This window comes from Sinocyclocheilus anshuiensis, unplaced genomic scaffold (assembly GCF_001515605.1).
Source record: "Sinocyclocheilus anshuiensis isolate Anshui unplaced genomic scaffold, SAMN03320099.WGS_v1.1 scaffold1885, whole genome shotgun sequence".
Taxonomy (NCBI): Eukaryota; Metazoa; Chordata; class Actinopteri; order Cypriniformes; family Cyprinidae; genus Sinocyclocheilus; species Sinocyclocheilus anshuiensis.
Genome location: NW_015542322.1, coordinates 102048 through 127133, shown reverse-complemented (window position 1 = coordinate 127133; position 25086 = coordinate 102048). Strand labels below are relative to the sequence as shown.

The following is a 25086-nucleotide window of genomic DNA, read 5'->3' as shown; positions in this document are numbered from 1 at the left end:
CAAAAACAAAGAAACTGTGGGAAAAGAACTTCTTAAACTTGAAATTAGCATTTATTTGAACAAGGATCTTTCCAAATTACAAGTCTTTCTTTTTCATTTCACAAAATATTTACAACAGAAAATCCCTCCATTTTATCCCAAGAATTCAGTTAGTTTCATAACGTTCATTGGTCACGGTTTCTCTTAAGTAGATCTAAAAAAATAATAATAATAAAACGAAACCAAAAACTTCATTCCCTGTTTCAAAAGTCATTTTATAACTGCTAGCAGTTTTATTATTTTTCTACGAGTGCTCATAAACTCTTTTCCACGCACTCAGTAACAAACAGGAAGCCAGAGGCTCTGTTGCTTGGAGCCGGAAACGGCATGAAACACAAGGAAGAACAATTACATCATTGACAGTAAATGCAGAGGCATCAAGTGCACCATGACACTCTGAACACAGGCCATTTCGTCTTCGGCTGACACGTTTGTGCTGAAGCCGCCGTTGAGTCAGATATAATGAGAGGCCATGGGTAAACGAAAGAATGCGAAACCAATGCATCCTGCATTTAACATACAGGATGTAAAGGGGAGCGTCTCTGTGGCTTTGAAGGGCGTGAGAGAGACACAGCGCCGTCTGGATGGGGTCCAGATTGAAGGTTGTGGGTGGAGGCGCATTCTCGGTTACTTTGGAAGCCTAAGGAGAGGACTGCGAACCAAGGTGAAGGGCATTTCCATTAAAAAGCTGCATTCAGTAGGGAAGGTCAAGCGAACAATGGCGGCGATGACAATGCTGTGCTGTTCCAGTTTCCGGGTTGGTTTAAAACGGTTCAAATTAACATGTGTTTGTGCTATTTGTGACGAATCAAAAGACCACAGACTCCAATTTAAACCAAATGAAAGCTGAAATATGGAAGGCTGGTAAACTATACAGAGTTTTTGCACATGGGTGTTCTAACAAACGACAACCATGTGAAGTTAATAAAACGTTGTGGGCTACAATTCTCTCAACAGTAAATCGCCTTAAGTTTCATTAAGAGCTGACTTAATGGTTTTACTGCTGACTTCCATCGTTTCGCCTGATGAGTCAACGGTAATTGCAAAATTTGGGTCTTACAAAGAAAGTGCAACATTATTGATGATTTGACAAACGACAGTGTCCTCCGTCATTTCTGCATCTCTTGCAAACATTGAGTGTTATTTTTAGAAGAGCAACTTGCGTTCATGGTACATAATCACAACACCATTAGTGCCTAAATAATGTGCAAAGCTATGCTTGACTCTGTGATATTAACTTTCTTTTTCACTGCTCTCGGACTTCAGCAATTCATTCTAAATGATTGATAAGGTCTGCGTATAAAAATGCCCCACATGCATCTCTTTAAGACATCTCTCAGCGGAAAAGGACGCCCCATCTGCTGACTGGCAGCAGTCACTGGAGCAGGGGTTAACTGGTGACGTAATGTTTGGTGGAAGACTGGCCGTAGAGGCTGTAGAAGTCAGTGTGCCTGTGCGACTGAGAGGCGTCGATCCAGTCGTGCATGGACAGGCTCTGGAGAGACTGGGACATGGCTGGGGCCGAGGGCAGAGGGGCGTGGGAGTACTCCTGCGAGCTCACCGGCCAGGGGAAAGAGCTGGAGCGAGGGTAGGGCGGATGTCCGCGGTGGTTGGACACGGAGGGTACCCCTGAGCAGTAACAGTTGTCGACTGTGCACATCAGGATCTTCCGCGCTCCGTACTGGGGCAGCTGGGAGGAGCTGCCGTTTGGGTAATGGGAGTGCGGGAACACCGAGGCAGAGTGCGGTAAGGGTTGAGAGCCGGAGGCTGAGCTGCTGCTTCCTACATGCTGGGTGGAGCCACACGGCCCTAGAGCTTGCTGGGAGGACTGACCTACGCCTGGGGCAGAGCCCTGAGTGAGACTCAGGCATGGCTGCTTGGTAGCCGCAGGGCCTGATGAGGAGGAAGAGTCCACGAAGCTAGCGCCAGCTCGGCTGCTGCCGCTGCCTTCGGGGAACGCCACGGAGTGTCTGCGCTTCTCGCACAGGTACGCCGGAATACTCTGGAAAAAGTTTGCGGGAGCACAGAACGGAGCTGGAAATGAGAAGGATGATAAAATAATTACAGAAATGGTTAATTATTTAAAAAAGAGCAGTTGGATACAACTTCAGAAGGTTTTATATAATTAATACCTGAACATATGTATTTTTTTCATGCATACCTTCCAGCATCTTGCAGAGGTTCTTCTCTCTTTTAGAGATTTCAGACAGAAAGAGTTTGGAGTTGAGGCTGCCCACTTTGTACGATGACAATGTGCTGCCCACATACGACTGAGACCTAGAGTCCAAAAAATGAACCATGCAAGTTAATGTTTATACTTAACACAATGACAGGACAGGAATGATGACTAATTAACCTTATGATAATGATTCATGTATGAAAACTCTGCAGTGACTCACCTGTCCATTAGTATTTTCACAGATTTTGTGTTCTAAAAAGAAAAAAAAAGATATTATATATTTCAATAACAGGGTTCCTGCACATAAAATACATTTAATTAAAAAAAAGATAAAGATAAAACAACAACAATAAAAACAGAGTAACTATGTAAATGTAAAAGAATAAGCCTGCACTGTATTTTCACACAGGAATTTTCTTCCCATTGTTTCTAAACAATTTATAAAAGGTAAAATTTAAAAATGCTATTATAATAGTAAATTTTACTAGACAAGATGCAAATAATGTATTATATTATTCTAATTATACTTCTAGTATGTCATTAAAATATACTAACATGTTCTTATATTGCATTATATTATATTATAATTAGAGTGCCTATAGTATCTGTCATTATTTGCACTTTGTAAAAAAGACTCTCTGGGATAAAATACTATATATGGAAATTGTCTGTGTATCAGCATCAGAACTAAGCTTTATAGTGGTAATGAAAAATGACAAATATAGATACAGACAGCATGCAGGCCCCGCCCACCAGTGTTGTGTGTGGGTTTTTGCAAAACAAAGTTGTTGTGTGGGTTTTGGCACTTCAAATAAAGCAAAACAATTCCAGAACTGATTTTTTTTTTGCAAGTCAACTGAATGCAAGAAGCTAAAATAAGACTGCAATGAACAAGCAATTCAAGGACAAGATGATGATAAACGCATGTGGAACATGCATGCCTGCAGCAGACTGACAGCTTCATTAGAATAACAAAGGAGTTTCTTTGGGGAAAAAAAAGCTACATTTATAGCATCTCTTTGTTTTAGTATCTCTATTGGTTTATAGTATCTCTCCCTCCCCTATAGAATTAGTAATTATGCTAACCGGTATTTGTTCCCCCCTTACTAAACATTTCATGAACATGAATATTTCTAAAATCACATAGTTTAGCTCAGTACTAACAAATAGCTGAATCTGACTTGATATCCATAAATCTAAACAACAAACCCCAACCTAAAAAATTATATTCATACTTAATATATCCTGGATTCCAGAGAGGTGAGCGGTGTATCCAGCACATGAAAAATGGATGCCTAATATACATGGGGCCAAAAATAATCATTTTCTGGCATCTTTGTGTACTATTACACTGTTATAGTTCGCAATAAATCTGAGTTCACTCATAACAGCCTGGCAGAAAAATACTCTTCATCATCCTCACCATGACAAAAGGCAAAGGGACTTTAAAACACGGCTAAATGTCACCATTTATAACAAACACAGGCTGTGTAGTATTGACAACAGCAATAAAAGTCAGGTCACCTTCATAAAACCGATGTCCTCTGCCTTATCGAAAACCATCTGGATGGAGCTGAGCAGTTTCTTAGCCTCTTGCTGTTTCTGGTGAAGCTGCAGGGCCTGCGCCGAGTTCTCCTGGCAGAACTTGGAATGGGCCTTATCCAGGACCTCCAGGGTCTTCCCAAGATCCTCCTCCAAGAGCTGCTGCATTTTCTGATACTGCAGCTGCACCTCCTCCTTCAGGTGCTGCACTTTGTCCTGAGGATGAGCACAAAACCATAACTTATTATGCAAGTCTTGTTCTGTCTTAACAATGGGGGCTAAGCAGAGACTGCATCTGATATGGATGATTGGGAAGAGCCACTGAGGAACTGGATTTGTTATGGTACAAGAACTAGGCATAACCTTTATCTCAAACCTGTACGAATGTACTAATGTGGTCATTAATCACAGTAATAGGAAGAGTGTCTTGTATTAAAAATCTAAGTGTTTAGTTCCAAAGCTTGCAAAACAAAGGATGCAGTTGTTCTGCTAATAATAATAATGTGATTTAGCTTGTCAGTGTACAGTATGAACATTTCACACTTACTTCCATGAGACATTTGTCAGATTCTAATTTGTAGAGCTGCTCTTCTATGTCCTGAACCCGGTCCTCGATTCGATCCTGCTGTTTGATCAGCATTTGCTGAAATACAAAAAGATATGATTAGGGCAATACTGTTTTGATTTGACTACATTTGAATATCTGGCCATGTTCGGATGATCTGAATCGGCTGATAAATGTAATCCATTATAAATATATAAACAATTACATAAAAAACAAACAAACATACAAACAGTGAAATAATTATAAACTACCTTCCACCACAATCAACCATTTTGCAACAAACTGCTCCTAGTTTTAAAAGAATATTGTCAGTGAAGACCATGCTTGAGATGAAATAAGAATTGTCTGGAAAAAAGCAAGGTAAATGCCACATGTGATCAGAATATTTGTATATGTCCTTTCCAATCTGCAATGCAATTTGTATGCAATTATGCAAAATGTGTAAACATTATTTGAATATTTTGGACACATAAAATGCTGGCTATGAAATTACCCAAGCCAATTTCATTCCTCACTTTAAAAATTTAATTTCCACCACTGCCATTTCCAGAATATTATGAAATTACATGACCTGAGGTGGAGTGGAAATGGCAATTTGGTGAAAATGTTCATGGCTTTCAGGACAAAGGAATTTCCTCTGTATGCATGACATTGTATAATAACAAATTAGTGCACGAAATGTGCGTTTCATGAGAACTGAATGCTAAGAAGAATGATATTTAATTGGTTTCATTTGCATACTTCAAAACAACAACAACAGTTTCAAACAGCAATATTTACCAAGTGGTAAAGCAAATTAATCTTTCAGAGTTTTCAGTCACTTACATAAAAAAAAAAAAACTTACAAAATCTTATGCCATTCTAGAAGTTTAATCAGAGTCACTATTAAAAGCATGTCTTAATATCATACTGAAAAAGCAAGGAAGAATCACAAAACTACTGTAATGACATGTTTCTAAGGAAACTTGATGGGTATTTAATAAATCACAATACTCACAATGTTGCTTAATTATATATCATCAGTAAAAAGAATAAATCTACAATATTTCAAAGATCATATATAAACTATAAGCAGCTATAAAGAGAATATTCATAAAAGAATCAGTGTTCTACATGTCGAATGCTGTAATATAAATTCAGTTTGAATGATAAACTAAGAATTCTGGATACCAGAAAATCAATTTAAGTCTTATTTTATTGCTAAGACAATGACATAACAATTGAACAATCTAGTATTCTGGTTAACTAGCATATTTTAAAAACTACATAAAGAATATGAGAATGCAGCACGGAGACAAAAAGATACAAAGTCAGTTCTGTTGTGACGGCACAAATGTAACTTTGCTAACTTCCTGTTCCTTTCTTTTCAATGAATGCAACTGTCAAGGCCCCGCGGAAAAGGACTGGTGGCTGAAGAGGAATTTCAATTATTTTCCTTTCATATTCAATGGCAAACAAAGGGAAAAAAACACAATCAACAAACAACTTGCGACGTCTGACAGAAGTTCAGTGGTACCTAAGGAACAAACCAAATTATTTTTAATTAAACAAATGCCTCGTGCGAGAGGCAGTCACCAAAAAGAAGGTGGGGGTGCTGTCATGGCAACAAAGCTCTTTCTTCATATCTGTATATTCAGAGGGGAATATGAGGGAGGAAAAAGGAGGAGGAGAAGGAAAGACAGCATAGAGGAGAGCAACGAGAAAGAAGGAAGGCTCATTTCACACCGTCTTTCCCCATTTTGTCTTTGTCTGCGCGTCCAAGGCAGAGACAAATCGTGTTGACCCTGTGAGTGTGTATTTTGGAGCAAAGCTCCATAATGAATGCAGGCTAAGGCTAGCTTACAGATAAAACTGCTTCCTGTAGAAAGAGTACAAACTTCAACCACATCAAGCCACTTTATGCTCAAAAGCATAAAAAAACAGGGCTTGCGCTGCCAAAGTTGACTGAGGGCACGTCTAATTCAGTAGCATGACGTCAAATTTTAATAACCTGACATGCGGGATGAAAGATTTAACAAAACAGGTATTCTCGTACAAGCAAACGAAGTCAACTTTGGTATTTTTCTTCACACTCGAGAGTAATGCTGCTATATAATTCTGATTCATCTCAGCAAAGAGTCTACAAAGAGTAAAAAACAAAATGGGAATCAATGTCAGTCTTCAGAATGTAGCAGTACAGGACAAACACAAGACCCAGAGAGGGATGCGCTGCAAACTAATGATCTTCAATCATACCGTCTGACAGATGCTTATAACAGCTGACTGTACCCTCTGTGCCAAATGAACTACATCAATCACTGCCGATGATACGCGCAGCCAAACCTTTTCCTTTCAACAGATTTTGTTTGTTGAGCGTATGACAAATTGGATCCACAATCACATGGTACTGAGTAAACGGACTTGTTTTCGTGTATCTCGCTTGTGCATCAACCGATTTTCTTGTGGCGTAAATCCATTACCAAGATTTGGATCCAAGGAATTGGATTTGGCAGTGAATCAGACTCATACAGACCACACTAACCTCTCGACATTACCAAAAATGACACATATTTACAGTATAATGGGCAATATTAATTTTAGCACAGCAGGAGATCTATCTTGCATACATTTTTACAGCAGCAGTACATAATTTAAAGCCATATGGAGCCATATTCTCCCTATTAAGTCACTTACTGTGGTAATTTAAAGGGATAGTTCACCAAAAATAGAAATCTGGTGAAAACCTGCATCCTGAAATCCATCTTAATGGGTTTTTGTCCACACAGTGAAAGTCAGTTGGGTCCAGTTTTGTTTTGGACCCCACTGACTTTTATTGTAGAGGCAAAAAGGTTCTTCAAAATATATTATTTTTTGTTCTGCAGAAGACATGACACGATGAGGGTGAATAATTCATGACAATTTTAATTTTGGGTGAACTATCTCTTTAATCTGTGGTGAAATACTGTGAATTTGGCGAAGTGCTTCACAATAGCCAAAATATGTGCTTGGTTTCTGAAAACACAAGTTCCGAACCATCTACTCCTTTACAGATTAAATTGGTGTTTATCTACATCTACAATCAGGAACAGAAGAAAGGTCAAGAAGCAGAAAACCGCATGGAGACAGAGAATGTCTTTGAAGCTCTAGGATCTAAGACCATGGCCTAATTGTAGTGACTGATGAGCTCGGGCTGCCGGCAGAAGCCTGGAGGGTGGAACCTAATACCTCATGGCAGCGGTGCTGGCTTGCCATCCAGGACGGACCTCTCTCAAGGGGGAATGGGGGTAGGGTGCTCAAAATCACTGTCATTTCAAACCAGCGTCTCTTCCACCAAGGTCAGAGTGAACGAGGCAATAGCAACCTTGCCCTGAGCTACAGCCCCAGACAGAGCCATTTTGCCTTGTAGCAGATGAACGTGGAAGGACAAAGGGTGTCCATCAAAGATGGTAAACTTAACATTCACAAACAATGACTACCTGTGAAAAAGAGCTCTGGAAATCCCGAAACATCCCAAACGGGCATGGTTTCAGTTTCAAATAGCTTGGGCTACGACACAAGGGTTCATTTTGTAGATTGATTGGTCATTGCTAACATGTCCTGTCACAGAAATGCCTGGGATAACTGATGGCATATGATTTATATAATCAACATGAATGGAAATTATGCTGACAGCTTGCACATGAATCAAATCGGAGGTGCACTGCTTTACTTCTTACACACATAAAGCTATTGCAAAGGGGAAAAAGCTTCATATGTAACACATCCAGCACTAACTAAAGATATTTGATTTGAGATATTTGATGCAAATATAATATCTGAGCGGTTTCCATTCTGCCTATTAATTTTATTTGGTTTTAGGTTTATGAAAAGGCTATAAAACATCTAGAGCCTTGTGCAATGCTGATTATTTAAAACAAGAAAATCCAGGTTGTTTTGTTGCAGCATGCCTGGAAAATGCAAGAGGTTGTTAAGGGTGAATTAAATCCAAATCTGGCCTTTTCCCTCATCTGTGCCACAGAAAATAAGACTCATCATTACATTCTCCAGTCGCAGTCCTCCCCTCCCCAAAACGCTACGCAAGGATGCACCTGTGCTGGGAAGATAAGCCCAAAGGAGAGCTTCGGCATTGTTTGCAGCTCTACCCAATTGTTTATCATTCAAATGGAAGAAAAAAAAGGGGGGAAGGGGACAGAATAGTTAGCAACTACATCGATAAACCTCGTCGTAGTCTCCGCCAAATACAGAAGTGAACCATGACCTTTAGCTGGAGGTAAAACAACAGAATGTAGACCATAAGACAAGAAGTTGAGGCCACTTACTCTGATATCATTACGTCTGACTTCTATATCGCACACCGCGTGGCCGTGGTTGGTAGCACATCTGGAGAAACAGCAGTACTGGCAGACGGCCACATGCTCGGTTTCACAATGATATAGTCTGTACTCGTCGTGCTGTGGACAGCTCCAGGCCCGCACGTCCTCGGCATCCACCAGTAAGTGTCCAGCGTTGGAAGAGGGCTGTTGGAGATGGGTCTGTACGTGGGAATGGCAGCAGGGTGCATTGCACCTGAGGCAAACCTTCTGGGCTTGAAGCGGAGGGCCGCGTCGGCACAGAATGCAATGCAAAACCGCTGGCGTCTTCTCAACGTTTAACGCGTTAAACTTCTCCACAATGTTGGACAGTTTGTGGTTCTTCTCCAGAGCTGGTTTTTGGCTGTAGGCATGGTTGCATTCGGGACAGCGAACCATTCCTGTATCTTTAGACCAGGCCTCGTTGATACACATGCGGCAGAAGTTGTGTTTGCAAGGGAGCTGAACCGGCTCCGAGAACACGTTCAAACAAATAGGGCATATGAGCTCTTCTTCCAGACAGTTCTTCCAGTTCTCAGCCATCTTTAATGCTCACAAGTCAAGGTAAAAACTGCATAAAATAGGGTTTTCTCTGTCAATACCTGAAATGGGTGGTGTGGGAACCACAAGGACCTTGTTTTATCCCACAAACCTCAACTTTGTGCCAATGAGAGTGCGAATACTCTAGGCAAGTATACTTTGAGCACACTTTAGCTCAAGGCAACATCATTACACCACCCACTTCTTCAATGGTTCGTGTCAACTGTAGGCGTCGGCGAGAATTTTGTTGCCACAGCACTAAAGTGGACTTTTCTGTCTTGTGACTTTAAATGCCAACACACTAGTTCATATTCTACTTGTGTCGCCAATTGCTGCGCCCACTAGTTATGTACGACGACTATTAATAATCCAGTCTGCTGAAGACCAGCCTGACAGCTCCTCTTTAATAGGTAAAGACACGATGATATGCCGTATTTCGAGAACAGCTTTGAGTGAGAGACTAATAAAAGCTGTTGAAAATAAATTATTATTCTCACAAGGCTGTTGTTGTTTTTGTCCGCTGCTGTTTTGACATAGCATCACACTGACATGGATTTTATTCCCAAAGAGGATTATAATGGTTCTGCTAGATTTCTGTACAGACGTGCGTTACACTTTACATTAAAATATTCATATCGCACATCCCCGTGGCGTTATATATTTGAATTTCATAGAAAACAACGATCTTAACTAGACCAGTCGGTCAATTCTTACACATATGTGTAGACTACGCGCATCCCTCATTATAACAAAGGAACATAGAGAGAACATACACTGGTATGTAACCAAGTCTAGAGAAAACTGGACTGCCGAGTGCCTTCACTTCGATCTCTCTTCAGGCGAGGAAAAAAATCGGAAGAAGTCTTATTCCGATTACTTACACCTCCAAAAATGAACAGACAGCTCTTCAGATTTTAAAGCGAAACGGAGTGGTTCTCGCTATTGGAGTCTGTCATCTGCCATCTTGCGTCCCTCTTTAAAAATGAAAAAGAAATCGTCTCTGTTTGGCCCCCATCAAGCCTCTCTCGCTTTAGTGCTTAAAAGACATCAAAAGTGGATTACAGGCGTGCGATTCTTCGCTGCTTCCGAGTCCTATCGTTGCCGATTCCTGAGAACGTGCATCCATGGGTCGAACCTCAAAACGGGCCGATCTCACCATGGTATTATTTACGCTTTTTTCCTCTTCTCTCGTCCAGGCTTTGATGAGGGTTGGAATGCAGGGGCAGAAAAGAGAGTTTCAATACACACAGAGCTTCACACTCGCTCCTCCCCTCCCAACGACCACTCCGCCAATCACGTGACTCATCACCGCTTTGACATTCCAGAAGGAATCAAATTTTTGTTTTTATTAACGCACAGTATATAAATGAGCTTTTATATTTATTTTTCAACTTTATTTTACATTTTGTTTAATTTTTAGTCATTTTGTTTTGTGCTTTTGTCATTTTTTATTTTATTTATTATTATTATTATTTTTTACAATTTAGACTTAATTTTTTATTTTAGTTTTAATTTTGCTGTTAGTAGTGATATTTTCTGCAAGTTACGCAGCCAGCTGTGAGTGTCATTTTGTGCAGATCATTATGAGCAGATCATTCACAAGTTTTATTATTTTTTATTAACATTTGAGTGTCTACCAATCTATTGGTTCATGTTATAGCAGGAAAAACAAGAAAGCCGTCACAGGCTTCAGTGAGCAAAAATTATGATTCAGTGCTTGGAAGTGAACGAGAATGATTCATTCAAAACATTTGTTCAAATACAATGATTTGTTCATGAACAAATCATGATCCATGATCTGTTCTGAGTGATGTGAAAATAGTTTTATAGATACACAAATATGGACCCACTTTTATTAATGAGCCATATTTATCAAAAAAGCGTGTTATTTGGCGAATTTAAATTTGTTAACTGGCTGGTTTCATTTTGACTTTGCTTATCACAGAAAGATCAAACATTTCAAACCATACACAGCTCTAATTTCCCGTTACAAGGCTGCAAGGGCTGGCTTCATTGAATAGCTAACATTAGTTGTTGTTGCCCTTTTAAGAGGAGCTTCCTCATCACAAAAACATAATCAGTTCAGGGAGTGGGTGAGATGGGGGGGGGGGGTTACAGGGATTTCTTACTGGAGCTGTAATGACATGAAGTTGTTAAATTCGCTGACATAATCCAGTCCTTCCCACATAGGAAACTACTCAAATATCCGACAGGTGACGTAGAAAGTACAGGAAAAAAGAAGTCACATTTAGAATCTCTAATAAGTGTTTTTGAGTTGACGAGCAATTGCTCGTACTGTAAATGTTATTACACATGATTAGCAATCCCAATTTGCTATATCTCACAATCTTCTAGACAAAAGGACAGAAAGCTGAAAGCTCTCGAGGCTTTTTGTTCTGTATGCTGTGTGCTCATGGGAACCAATTATATAAAGTAATTTGAAACCTGCACCTAGCTAGTCATGTGGTGCCTCATTTTGTTGGATCATTCAGGTATTTTTATGCTACACCAGGTGTATACTTATTTACTGTACACGTACTGAGTAAAACCTATGATGACCAGCATGCACTTATTTATTTTCTGTTGTATTGCACATTGGTGTTGGATGAATGAATTTAATCTTGGTTTGTAGGCCTATACAAATTATTATATTTTTTTAGTTTAAAATGGGTTAATGCTGAACCAGTAACTACAAATTTGTCTCAAAGCATTCATTTAGCAAAGACAAGAACATCACATTACTATTATAAAACATTTATTTGCAAACAAAATTATTTGAACAATGGGCAAAAGCACTAAAATGACTCATACATCCTAAGCCACAGCTCAGCCTCTGACACATTTGTGTAAAAGCTTGAACATTTTCTAACATAACTGAAATGTTTCCTACAATAAATAACCATGAAATATGAATAAAATATCAGATGCTCATTGTGCCCCAACCAGTAGTTGACAACCAGTAAAAAACTAACCATTTAAAGCCTAAAATATTAAGACATTTCTTCTTAATTAATTTTTTTGCAATGATCATACAGGAAATGCAATTTCACGAATGTGTCAAAAATGGTGTTTTTACTACAAGTTAAGAATATAAATTTGGCAATACAAATTTTAATTTGGAAAACTCTTGTACAAAACTATTTCTATAACTTTGAGAAGTCAATTTGTATTTTAACATCAGACTGGCCAAGGAATTAATTACCATCTTGACAACTCTGCCTCTAAAACACAAAAATAAAGTCAAATTGGACATTTGGTACAAAAATAAGTTTGTTATACATGCTAGTACAACACACAGTCTGCATTTACGTTCATGTGAACTGTAATATTCATACATTTTCAGTAATAATAATCATCGATAGCAATGAGTAACTGAATGAATTTCAAAAAGTTATATAAAACAGATGTTACTGGCCACAAAACAGCTTCAACATTTGGCTGAATTACAAAGACAATGTAAGTCCTGACAGTATAAAAGAAAACACCACTGATATGCATGCAATTCCATATCATGTATCCCTGGAATGCTGTTGAACTTACAGTAAACATGCCCTTTCTCAGAACACAGTGTATTTTTTCACATAAAGTTAAAACACACAGGCAAGGGAGATGTGATTGGATTTGGCTTGATTATAAACCCATATAACTATACACTGAAACGTCAGAACAGGAGGTTTGGGGGCAGTACTGTTCAATATGGTCCCAAACCACTAGATTGGTTTAACTGTCCATTCATTTTTGGTCACATACTCATTATAAATACCTAACATTTAGCAAACATAGCAAATTAAGGCAGGTTTCAATTATATGGGACCATACATTCTGTCTTAAGTGTCTCTTGCAGTATTTGACGTCACCATTCTCCATTCAGGGTCTGTTGGCAGCACGCCTGGTCTTGGGGAATGTCCACGACTCATCTTTCTTTCCTCTTCCCATGCATACAAGAACATTAGATAGCCTTGACATCAATGAGGTGGCTATGTTGGGCACCTTGCCTTAGAGTCTTGATGTTTCGTAGTCTTTGCCCATGCAGAGTGAAGCGAGACCACGCCAGCAGCTGCAGAAGGGCACAGGAAATGGGCACGAACACCAGCAGGTAAAAACAACCCTGACGCAGTGGCACAGGGACCGCAGGAGCGGCAATCGGTGCTTCTGCCATTGAGTTTCTCTCAAAGATGTCATATCCTGGAAAATGATAGGGAATGATGAGACACAAATGCACTTTTAGAATCCTGAAACAAATGTTATCATGGTTTCCACAAAAATAAGAAGCAGCGCAGCAGTTTTCAACACTGATAGGAATAAGAAATGTTTCTTGAGCAACAAATCAGCATATTAGAATTATTTTTTTGAAGGATCATGTGACACTGAAGACTGGAGTAATGAGGCTGAAAATTCAGCTTTGCCATCACAGTAATATATTGCATAAAAAAATATATTAAAATAGAAAAATTAGAAAAAACTGGAATAATATTACTGTTTTTACTATAGATTTAATCAAATAAATGCAGCCTTGGGGAGCCCAAAAAATCTTACCAACCCCAAACCTTTAAACAGTAGTGTAATAATTTCAATTTAAACCTAACAAACTGCTTTTTGTGAATTTTGTTCTTGCTTATACTACAGTTATGTAAAATAAATGCAATTTGGTTTAATATTTTGTTTACATGCATGCTTTAAAATACATTTTTGTGGCCAATCTAATATTTTTGTATAAAAAAAAACTTTACTAAAATAATTTTATATACTATATATATATATATATATATATGTATATATACACACAATATATATATGTATATATATATACACACACACACACACACATGCATATAAAATTTATAAAATCAATTTAAATATATTTATATTGTGATTGTGATATATTGCATCAAATAAGAAATACAATGCAGGATGTATTAGACAGATTCTTCGTTGTTGGCTCCTGAAACATGAAACATTTGCTTCGTTTTCCCTCATTTGTAAGTCACTTTAGATAAAAGCATCTGCTAAATAATTAAATGTGAATGTTACATGTAATGCATATTTATTCACTGCACACAAACCTGTGTAGAGACACAGCAGCCAGGTACCAATAAGAGGGGCAAAGGTCTGGCCAGGCTTGGTTACCAAGGCAACCATCCCAAAGAGCAGGGCAGAAGCTGCTTGTTGTCGGCGGTTCAACACAAAGTCCTCATCCACTAAGTCTGTGATCACCAGGTTCAGAAGTTTACAAGTGCCCTCAGTGAAGACGCGATTACTGTGGAGAGATTCGAACAATGCAACAAAATAAAGACAATGCTGAGGAAAGATTGTCTAAATCTGTTCTCAGTCTAACAAGCATCCTTTTATTAATCAATTAGTGTCAACATAAATGAAAATATGATGTTTTTTGTCAAAGTTATAGACTAGCACATAAAGAAATGCACACAATCATAATAATTAAGCAATTTTACTTAAACTGTAAATAGCTAATAATTTTTAAATGGTGCTTGTTTAAATGAATAAATATTGATATTTTTAAGAGTTTGTATCATTTTGCACATTATCACCACCTAAATTATTAGTTATTTCTACAAAACCTAAGTCATTTTACTAAAATTTGTTTAAAATTGTCTAAAATGAATGAATATGACATGACAAAATATTTACTACATAATACATATAAGGACATGTAAGGATTTTCTTCAATAAAAAAATATTTTTCATGATCCAACATTCAAGATTATTTATTCTCCCTGTTTTGCAATGTCATATAGTTCACAGTAATAGTACAGGGAGGACACGTGCGTTTTCTGTCTGTTAGCATGGATAAAAGTTCTTTGTTTTAAGTCTTGAACCAACATGGATTTGCTAGCAAACAAAAGCACACCTGCTCCTTTTAAACATTCATAACGTTTTGAATTTCATATCACATAAGTGGCAGAACACCTGTAGTTTGAAAGCAGAAGGGCTCGTGGAACGTTCATTTCTCACCTAGCAATAAAGATGCAGAGCAGGTAGACGTGGTCCGCCCCGGCTAAGAGCATGACCACACTGAGGCCCAACTTCAGGAGGAAGAGCCCGCGGACAACCTGATAGACACCCAGTCTTCGGCACAGCGTCAAAAAGTAGAGATTGTTCAGATGAGGTGCAATGTAAGAAATGCCTGTCACAGGAAAATAGAATAAGAAAAAAAATAAAAATAAATCACAGTTTTCATATGTGACCTTGGACCACAAAACCAGTCTTAAGTCGCTGGGGTATATTTGTAGCAATAGCCAAAAATACATTGAATGGGTCAAAATTACCGATTTTTCTTTTATGCCAAAAGTCATTAGGATATTAAGTAAAGATTGTGTTCCATGGAGATATTTTGTACATTTATAAATATATCAAAATTTGTAAATAAATCAAAACTTAATTTTTGAATAGTAATATGCATTGCTAAGGACTTCATTTGGACAACTTTAAAGGCGATTTTTCTCAATATTTAGATGTTTTTTTGCACCCTCAGATTCCAGATTTTCAAATAGTTGTATCTCTACAAATATTGTCCTATCCTAACAAACCATACATCAATGGAAAGCTTATTTATTCAGCTCAATTAAAAAAAAATTACCCTTATGACTGGTTTTGTGGTCCAGGGTTACATATATTATTGATAATAATAAACAATGTTTCTTGAGCCCCAAGAATCATGTGACACTGCAAACTGGAGTAACGGCTGCTGAAAATTCAGTTTTGCCATCACAGGAATAAATTACATTTAACAATATATTAAAATACAAAACAGTTGTTTGAAATTGTAATAGTATTTCATAATATTACTGTTTTATTGTATTTTTGATCAAATAAATGCAGCCTTGGTGAGCATAAGAGACTTCTTTCAAAATGATTATATTACATAGCCGGCATTGTTGATGTGCTGTGTTCATGTGAATGATTTCTTTTTGTCTTACCCAGCAGGAAGGATCCGGTTGAGGCAGAGATGTGGTCTGACAGGAGGTGCTCCAAAAACAGAGGAAAGAAATTGCTGTTGAAATGGCAGTGGAATACCTGCAGATGGTGGGGTAAAGGGAAAAAAAACACATATAATTCGTTCTCTAACTGGATGATAACAGAAAACACCACTTTAGCTTTGTCTTTTGTGCATGTTTTCTCATATTTACCTGTACAAGGTTCATAGAAGCAAACCACATAAAGTTCTTGTGGCGTGACAGCTGCTTTAGATATTCCCCAAGAGTGACTGGCTTCTCGGGTGAGGTAAAAGGAGCCTGACCGACACTCAGTCTATGAGGACGACAAGGAGGATGAATAATCCAATGGGAGGCAACAAAAGAGAAAAAAAAAATGAGGGGAAAACTTATATGTGACCCTGGACCACAAAACCTTATGTCTTATGTAGCACGGGTATATTTGTAGCAATAGTCAAAAATACATTGTATGGGTCATTACCGATTTTTCTTTTATGCCAAAAATAATTACGATATCAAGTAAAGATCATGTTCCATGAAGATATTTTGTAAATTTCCTGCCGTAAATATATTAAAACTTAATTTTCGATTAGTAATATGCATAGCTAAGGACTTAATTTGGACAGCTTTAAAGGCGATTTTCTCAATATTTAGATTTTTTTGCACCCTCAGATTCCAGATTTTTAAATAGTTGTATCTCGGCCAAATATTATCCTATCCTAACAAACCATACATCAATGGAAAGCTTATTTATTTCAATTTCGAAAAACTGACCCTTATGACTGGTTTTGTGGTCCAGGGTCACATTAAGTGAAGTAAAGTAAGTAAAGTCACTGTAACACAAATGGCTTATTTCTTTAAAATGAAGTTTGTTTCAATTTTAGTATTTCAAAAGCTAGTAAGCTTGTAGTCCAGCAATTCTAGAAAAGTGCAAACAGCAAAATATATGGATAACTGAATTAGAGAAATTAAAAAATGTAAAACAAAGATTACAACAGATTTAGAGGATTCACAGCTTGAGCAATACTGTATGGGTGGAGCAAATAATACAGAACACAGCTTTCACGTTTCTTTTTTCTAAAGTTTTCAGCTGAAACTGTTATAATAATTGAATGAAATTAAATTAAATCTGATTATTTGTGTGTGTGTGTATATATATATATATATATATATATGTGACCCTGGGGCTTATTTATTCAGCTTTCAGATGATGTATAAATTTCAATTTCAAAAAATGGCCCCTTATGACTGGTTTTGTGGTCCAGGGTCACATATATAGTCATATGATGCATTATGTAAAGATGGTATAGGCTGTAATACACTAATTTTATGGTTCTTTTTTGTCCTTTTTTGTCCAAATAATCATGTAATTTTCTTTGTACAGAAAACTGAAGCTTGAATATTCTGTCTAATAACTCTTTTTATGTTTCATAGTAGAAAAGAATATAAGTTGGAAAAATATGTGGTTAAGTAAATTATGGCAAAATTATAATTTTTGGGTGAAATATTCCTTTGAGAAGCTGTGCTGGTAACACAAACACTGAATGTTCACATCCAGCGCTATCAACATTCCTCCCATGAGTGAGGCAGTTAACCCCAGGTTGCTCCATGGGGACCGGCTCTGCAATTAGTTTGGTGTAAATGACTTCAGATGAAAAGCAACTGCTAAACAACAAGTAACATTTAGCACTGCAAAACAATAACGCTCTTACTCAGTGAGTGCTTGGCTCTCGTTCTTGCGTAGCTGGACTTCGTTCTGAAAGCGGTGCTGCAGGAGACGTGAAACCACAAAAAAGCCTAGCATTGAGAGAGTGGCTAGAGTCACGCAGAAGATTCTGAAGGAGTAGAAGTTTTCCTTGTTCCAGAAGGAGTAAGAGAGGAAGACGGACAGCGAGCCCATCGCACTGAACAAGGAACTGTGGAAGTTGAGGCGCGTGCGGTCATGTGCAGACACGGCCAGGTCGGCCAGGAGGGCGTTGTGGTTGAGGTCGACCACCGTGAGGAAGCCATCGTAAAGGCACAGGCAGATGAGAAACTGCAGTCCAGGCCAGGTCCAGGCAACCCAGAAGGCCAGGAACGAGAGGGCAAAGAGAGGCCCGCTGCGGGAGAGTGCCTGCAGACGCTTCAGGACCACCTCAGGCGACGTGATCTGGGACCCAGACCTGAACAGTCAAACAAAGATTTAAATGAGACATGTACCTACCGAAATATGGATTTCCAATTTGAAGAGAGTGAATAATCTTACTGAGGAGAGCCCAGGAATGAGCGGTCACTCAGCCAGCCAAAAAGAGGGTCGTTCAGGCTATTCCATATTAGAAACACAGTCTATGAAAAAGAAACAATATAACAAACAGAAAAGAAAATGCTAAAAACATCTGCATTTTAGTCAAATATAATGAATAAGCATTTCAAATAATCATTGTATATATTGAACAATTCCAACATTTGGGGTCTGGTATTTTTTTTATATTCTCATATTCTCACCAAGGCTGCATTTATTTGATCAAGAATACAGTAAAATAGAAATATTTAGAAAAATTATTACAATTTGAAATAACTGCTTTCTATTTTTATATATTTTAAAATGTACTTTATTCCTGTGATGGCAAAGCTGAATTTTCAGCATTATTACCCCAGTCTTCAGTGTCACATGATCTTTCAGAAATTATTCTAAAATGCTGATTTGGTGTTCAAGTAACATTTCTTATTATTATCCATATTAAAAGCAATTGTTAAAAACATTTTAACCATCACTTTTGATGAATTTAATTAATTAATCGTTGCTCAATAAAAGTCTTATTTCTTTTTTAAAAAAAATCTTAGTGACCCCAAACTTTGGAATGGCAAACATTTAAAAATATATATAATTTTTATCATTTTTGTAAAAAAAAAAAAAAAAAAATCTTACAGACACAATTATGTATTGTTTTTTTTTTTTTTACAAATAATAATTTAAGAATCTTAGGTAATTGAAGATACCATTAAATAAACCTAAAAAATATATAATTTTTATCATTTTTTGTAAAAAAAAAAAAAAAAAATCTTACAGACACAATTATGTATTGTTTTTTTTTTTTTTACAAATAATAATTTAAGAATCTTAGGTAATTGAAGATACCATTAAATAAACCTACCTCTCCCACCCAAAACGACAACTTGTCAATCTTGTAAACAGACACAAAGGTCTCCACATAATACAGTAAGAAGACATTGTGGAGAATGGAGACGAACAGAGCCAGGGAGCCATAAAGCACAGCCGTTGAGACGCACTGGCAGAGGCCCCATACCCTCCTTCCCATCCTTTGCTACTTCTCTCCGCTCTTCCTGCCCAAGCAGCGCTCTACACGTCCCACAGGCCGGGCCGGGTGGGCTCATCTCTCTATCCACCCCTGCAAACAGACAGACACCAACACAAACCAACCAGTTCATAACCATGCAGTCTATTATTCTGTATGTGAGTCGGGGTAATGTCTGTCGGCTGTTTTTAGACTGGAAATTACCATTACTTGAATTAGTTCAGGGAGCGTAACTGGACAATAGCCAAGCCAATGAGAAAACTGAGCATCTGTATTGCATTATCAAGCAGCTTTTGCTTTGTTTTAATGATTCAGCACTTTGCTCGATATGAATCTGTAAAAACAAGCTAAAGCCAGACAAGACGGAAACCTTCTGAGCTAAAATAATAATAATGTCGGGGAAAGTTAGGGGGAAAACATCACCAAAGATGCTTAATCAACTTTTACAAGGTTAGTCAAGCAAATTATGTTTTTTTGGTATGAAATTCTAAAACATATTTAATTTGTTTCAAAACAAGTCTATTCTCAAATCAAAAATGAATCAGAAAATACCACTATAAAAAATAGGCTCTCTCTTAAAAGCGGCTTCCTTATTTTTCCATGGAGAGTGTTATGGGGAATTTGGGAAGGAGGCAGCCCATTTTCCATATTCATAATAACAAAAACAGCCTGGACTTCTTTATAGAGTGTCATGTGAGCAGTTCTTCAGTACTTTCCAGTCACACCTCCATATTGTGCCTGTAAAACCATATCTAGCAGAAAAATCACCATAAATCCCACTGAGAAGTGTAATTGCACATGAACTTTAGATTTGAATGAGCTGGATGATCTCATCCCAGCTTCAACGATGACAAGAGCAAACATTGTTATTCAGTCCAGAGATTTCTCTGGGGTCTGATGAGACGAGAGATGTAACCTGAGCAGCATTAGTGTAGGCTGAGGCCTGCGATTCCTATCAAATATTGAACACTTTCCAATAGTAGGGTGGAGCAGACAGTGAATCCTTTATTTCTTTAACATTGGACATCCGTGACAACCTTTCGCAAATATCACCAACCTCAACCTGGCACACATGGCAGAGCAAAAAGCAAATTACAATGCTTTCTGGCTGGCACACCTGATGTTCACATGCTTTGCAAGCTCACACAAGTCCTGGGATTCTTTGAAAATACCCCCCTCTTATAGTTAAAACAACTTTAAAATAACCTTGCCCCCCAGCTCTTTGAGAGAACAATGAATTACAGTTCTGCACAGTTTAAGTACCCTAAACATATGAGTGAACTTGTTACTCCAGGCTTGATTTCCATCTGATCTAAGCAGTGAAGCAAAACACACTTCACTGGATCGCGTTGCATGCAGTGATTCTCATCTCATCTCATTTCTAAAGGACAGGTGGCTGCTTCCCAGCCGATATGATTCAGCAATCTTTGATCCAACAAGAGATCAAGTGCCACGGAGCAAAAGACCAACGTTTTGGCAGCGCTGTGTTACAGTGACAGGTTGTCCACCTGTGTCTGTACTTCAGAGCAACAGGATGCGTGGGAACTATTCTCACATAGATGGAAGAGTCATTTATTTGACCGAAACATCAAACATTCACACCAGGGCTCGCAAAATTTCAAAATCCCTGGTAGCCCTTCGGGCAGGTACTCTTCAGATTTTGGCAGCCCGAAAATGTATTTAACTAGCCCAAAAAATATATTTTTTTCTTTAAATATAGAAAATCAGATAGGAGTTTAAATGTCAATCAAAAATATTTTCAATACACAAATATCAACAAATATGAAGGAAGGAATTTTATTTCACTATTTACAGGGTATCTGCAGAATTTTTAAAAATACATTTAAGGTATTTTTACATACATACAGGTATTCAAGGGCAGGCTTTAAGATGGTTTAGATCCTACCTGTCCGATCGCTACCACCTTGTTCATTTATATGGGGAGTCGTCTCAATTACCACCAGTAAAATATGGAGTGCCACAAGGATCTGTCCTAGGTCCTCTGCTATTTTCGATATACATGTTGCCCCTTGGTAATATTATTAAAAAATACGGGATTAGTTTCCACTGTTATGCTGATGATACTCAACTATATATCTCAACAAGACCAGATGAAACTTGTAAATTATCTAAGCTAACAGAGTGTGTTAAAAATGTAAAAGATTGGATGACCAATAATTTTCTCCTATTAAATTCGGATAAGACAGAGATATTACTTATTGGACCAAAAGACAGTACACCGAATCTCGTGGATTACAGTTTGCAACTAGACGGATGTACGGTTACTTCCTCTACAGTCAAAAATCTGGGTGTTATATTAGATAGCAACTTGTCTTTTGAAAATCATATTTACCATGTTACAAAAACAGCATTCTTCCATCTTAGAAGAGACTATTTAAACTGAACTGAGCTGGATGATGACATCACTGAATTCAATGATGAACTGTCTTTAACTGAAAAATGAGTGTTTACTATTGTCATTTTGCATTATTGACACACTATTTTCCTAATTAATGCTGTTCAGTTGCTTTGACAATCTGTATTGTTAAAAGCGCTATATAAATAAAGGTGACTTGACTTTACTTGACATTTAAGGCGATTTATGACCCATTTTAAGAGCTGCACAAGTAAAATGAACACAGTATGAGTGGGTTGGTCTATGGTAACATACAGTATTGAGCCATAAAATTACATGATTTTGATGACAGTCAGATACAGGTTTTCACAAAAACAAAAATCTTATACAACAGCATTTCAGCCTTTAGACCATTTTTATGAAAAGGGATAAATCAAGCATATAAATTATTATGTCAATTTAAAACGTATAAATATTACTGTCTTAATTGTTTAGATTTTTAGAAGGCACCTTTTAGAAACTATGTGTTTGCTGCGTAAAAACTTGAGTTGATATTTGCATTGATCTGACCATAAACAGCAAGAAAGGCTTATTGGAAATGCAAATTCATTCTCTGCCACGAGGTGGCGCTTTAGGAGCGCTGAAATATTGCGGTTTCCCCGGTAACGACTGTGTACACAAAGCAGCTCCGCGCTCATAAACGCTGCTTTATCAGGAATTATAGGTCAAATGAAATTAAAATGCCAAAGACATGTTACTGAGGACAGTGGGTTCCCTTCAGATACATTCAAATAAAGACATCTGTGCCGCGTTTTGACTTGAAACCTGTTTTTATACAGTCTATGCTTGAAACGTGCAGGGCTCATATTTATGAATATTTAAGAAGATATTTTGAAGAACCAAACAGTTGTTGGTCCCCACTGACTTTCTTAGTAGCGAAAGAAATACTATGGAAGTCAATGGGGACCAACAACTGTTTGGTTACCAGCATTCTTCAAAATATCTTCTTTTGTATTCAACATAAGAAAGAAACTCATACAGGTTTGGAACGACATGAGGGTGAGTAAATTATGACAAAATTTTCATTTTTGGGTGACCTATCCCTTTAAGATAGCCCGTCGGGCAGAGTGTTGATACATTTTGGAAGCCCGACTGGAAAACACAATAGCCCCGGGATGTCGGCCTAGCGATTTTGCGAGCCCTGCACACCCTTTTTACACAAATGCTTTAACACCTATACCGTAAAACCAATAGCTAAATAGCTTTCACAGAACTCTGTTTTTCTGTATTGTTTTCAGTCAGAAGAAAGATGATAAGTTCCGTAGCAAAGTTAGAATAACCATTAGGGCCACGTAGGATATATATATATATATATATATATATATATGAAATTAAATGTAATATTTACATATATAAAAAAATTAATGTCACATATTATTTGTCATACCCTATAATTGAGTAGAATGAAGCCTTTTTTTAATGTCATCAGAACATTGACACTATTTAATGTATATTTATTCATTCAAGGGCACAACAATTCATTTAGAATCATACAATTTCTTAATTACTTAATATTGCCATATATTAAAAAAATACATGCCACACATATTATTTGTCATAAGCTATAATTGAGTAGAATGATGCCTCTTCTAATTTCTTTGGAACAGTGACACTTTATGTATATTTATTAATTCAAGGGCACAATAATTCATTTAAAATTACATAAATAATTCCACAATTATTTCATATTGCCATATATAAAAAAAATACAAGTAACCTATTTGTATTATTTGTCATAATCTATAATTGAGTAGAATGAGGCCTTTTTTTAATTTCTTTGGAACACTGACACTTTTTGTATATTTATTAATTCAAGGGCACAATAATTCATTTAAAATTCCATAAATAACACCACCACTATTTTATATTTCCATATATATAAAAAAACAGGTCACATTTTTATTATTTGTTATAACCTATAATTAAGTAGAACTAAGCATTTCCTTGTTAAATAATATCTATTTTAAGTTGTTCACCAAAATATGTGTTTTATTATTTTACATTAACGATAATTATAACATTAATCTATCATATATGCATGCAACTCATATCGCAGGTACTGCATCTTCTCCTAATAAACAATTACCCCTGAAGCATTATTAAAAGAGCCATTGATCACACTATCGGACTCCTGACACCTGTAAGTAAATATTTAATATATACATAAATATATTACCGATTCAAAACACTTCAAACACAGAGCTGTTTAAAAAGGGAAACTGAAAACGTTGGAATGGTTGCTTCAACTCGACGATTATGCTTCGATATTTCATTTAATATTCCTGCACATAATTGTTTAAAAACACATTCCATAACCGAATGTTTCCGCCTCGAATGATACGTTGTTACATTTTCACTACGATAATGATACAATATTTACTAGCAGAGCTGTGCTAGCCGCTGACATTGGCGACTTTACTCATAGTAACTCATCATAGTGTTTGAATTTGACCAGAGAATCACATTATAGCTGAAGGAAAATCACTCATATTTGATCAAACTATGAATTCGAGCCGCGACGTGACACTTTAAACCTAAAATAACCTTTTAAACTACTAATCCTGCTCTAAGTTAAGCTCGCTAGCAGGCTATCCGCTTTCATATCAAGCAATGCGACGTGTACCAAGTCACAGCCCTTAGACGAACCCACTCAACCAGCTGATCAGAAAACATACGAACAGTCGATTCTGAGAATATTTAGGCTGTTAGACACTTACCATGTGAAGCTGATATCAAAGCTGCAATCACCTGATGATCAAGACAGGCGCTGTAAACGTTTCTAGGTTTCACAGTTGTATCGAAACATGTCATGTGTAGGACGAGGAAGTCTTCCCTCCTCCTCCTCCTCATCACTCCAGCTGCCAACTGTACACATACAGACAGGCACACACTTATTTAGTAACCTGAGAATATTGATACTACGTTGTTGTGTCCATTTAAATTGCACATTAATTTGACTAGCAGTAAAGTCTGTAAAATAAATGAGGAAATGCATGAATGCACTATTCCAAAGCTCTACACAAGCTGATAATGGGCACGTTTTCTTATTGTATGGACATGTGAGCAACTAAAGCTAATTTTGGTTACACTTTATTTTAAGGTGTCCTTGTTACAGTGTAATTATACATTTAAGTACTGAGTCATATTAATTAACTACATGTACTTACTATATGGTTAGTGTTAGGATTAGGGGTTGGCTTAAGGTTACTTGCATGTAATTTTGCATAT

At 37.3% G+C, this 25086-nt stretch overlaps 2 protein-coding genes across 2 annotated transcripts; both read right to left on the bottom strand.

The window, feature by feature from the left end:
* Positions 1 to 1288: 1288 nt before the first annotated feature.
* LOC107690907 (probable E3 ubiquitin-protein ligase TRIM8) lies at positions 1289 to 10467 on the bottom strand. The gene is made up of 6 exons (XM_016489322.1): positions 8624 to 10467; positions 4308 to 4403; positions 3743 to 3976; positions 2439 to 2470; positions 2201 to 2316; positions 1289 to 2073 (listed from the first exon to the last, which is right to left on the bottom strand). The coding sequence occupies exons 1-6, from the start codon at positions 9194 to 9196 to the stop codon at positions 1430 to 1432; spliced, it is 1695 nt and encodes a 564-aa protein (XP_016344808.1). The 5' UTR covers positions 9197 to 10467; the 3' UTR covers positions 1289 to 1429.
* Positions 10468 to 11935: 1468 nt separating this feature from the next.
* On the bottom strand, positions 11936 to 24711 carry LOC107690908 (transmembrane protein 180-like). Its single transcript, XM_016489323.1, has 9 exons — positions 24576 to 24711; positions 19281 to 19535; positions 18392 to 18471; positions 17859 to 18308; positions 16342 to 16462; positions 16132 to 16228; positions 15167 to 15338; positions 14257 to 14450; positions 11936 to 13378 (listed from the first exon to the last, which is right to left on the bottom strand). Exons 2-9 carry the CDS (start codon positions 19443 to 19445, stop codon positions 13143 to 13145), a joined length of 1515 nt encoding a protein of 504 aa, XP_016344809.1. The 5' UTR covers positions 19446 to 19535; positions 24576 to 24711; the 3' UTR covers positions 11936 to 13142.
* Positions 24712 to 25086: the final 375 nt, after the last annotated feature.

Coding starts and splice junctions, on each gene's coding strand:
- LOC107690908 (XM_016489323.1), bottom strand. CDS start 19,445: ATGGGAAGGAGGGTATGGGGCCTCTGCCAGTGCGTCTCAACGGCTGTG. Junction 15,339..16,131: donor AACCGGATCCTTCCTGCTGG/GTAAGACAAAAA, acceptor TTCCTGTGACAG/GCATTTCTTACATTGCACCT. Junction 14,451..15,166: donor CTCTGCATCTTTATTGCTAG/GTGAGAAATGAA, acceptor ATCTCTCCACAG/TAATCGCGTCTTCACTGAGG.
- LOC107690907 (XM_016489322.1), bottom strand. CDS start 9,196: ATGGCTGAGAACTGGAAGAACTGTCTGGAAGAAGAGCTCATATGCCCT. Junction 4,404..8,623: donor TCAGACGTAATGATATCAGA/GTAAGTGGCCTC, acceptor TTTGTATTTCAG/CAAATGCTGATCAAACAGCA. Junction 2,074..2,200: donor CCTCTGCAAGATGCTGGAAG/GTATGCATGAAA, acceptor TCTCATTTCCAG/CTCCGTTCTGTGCTCCCGCA.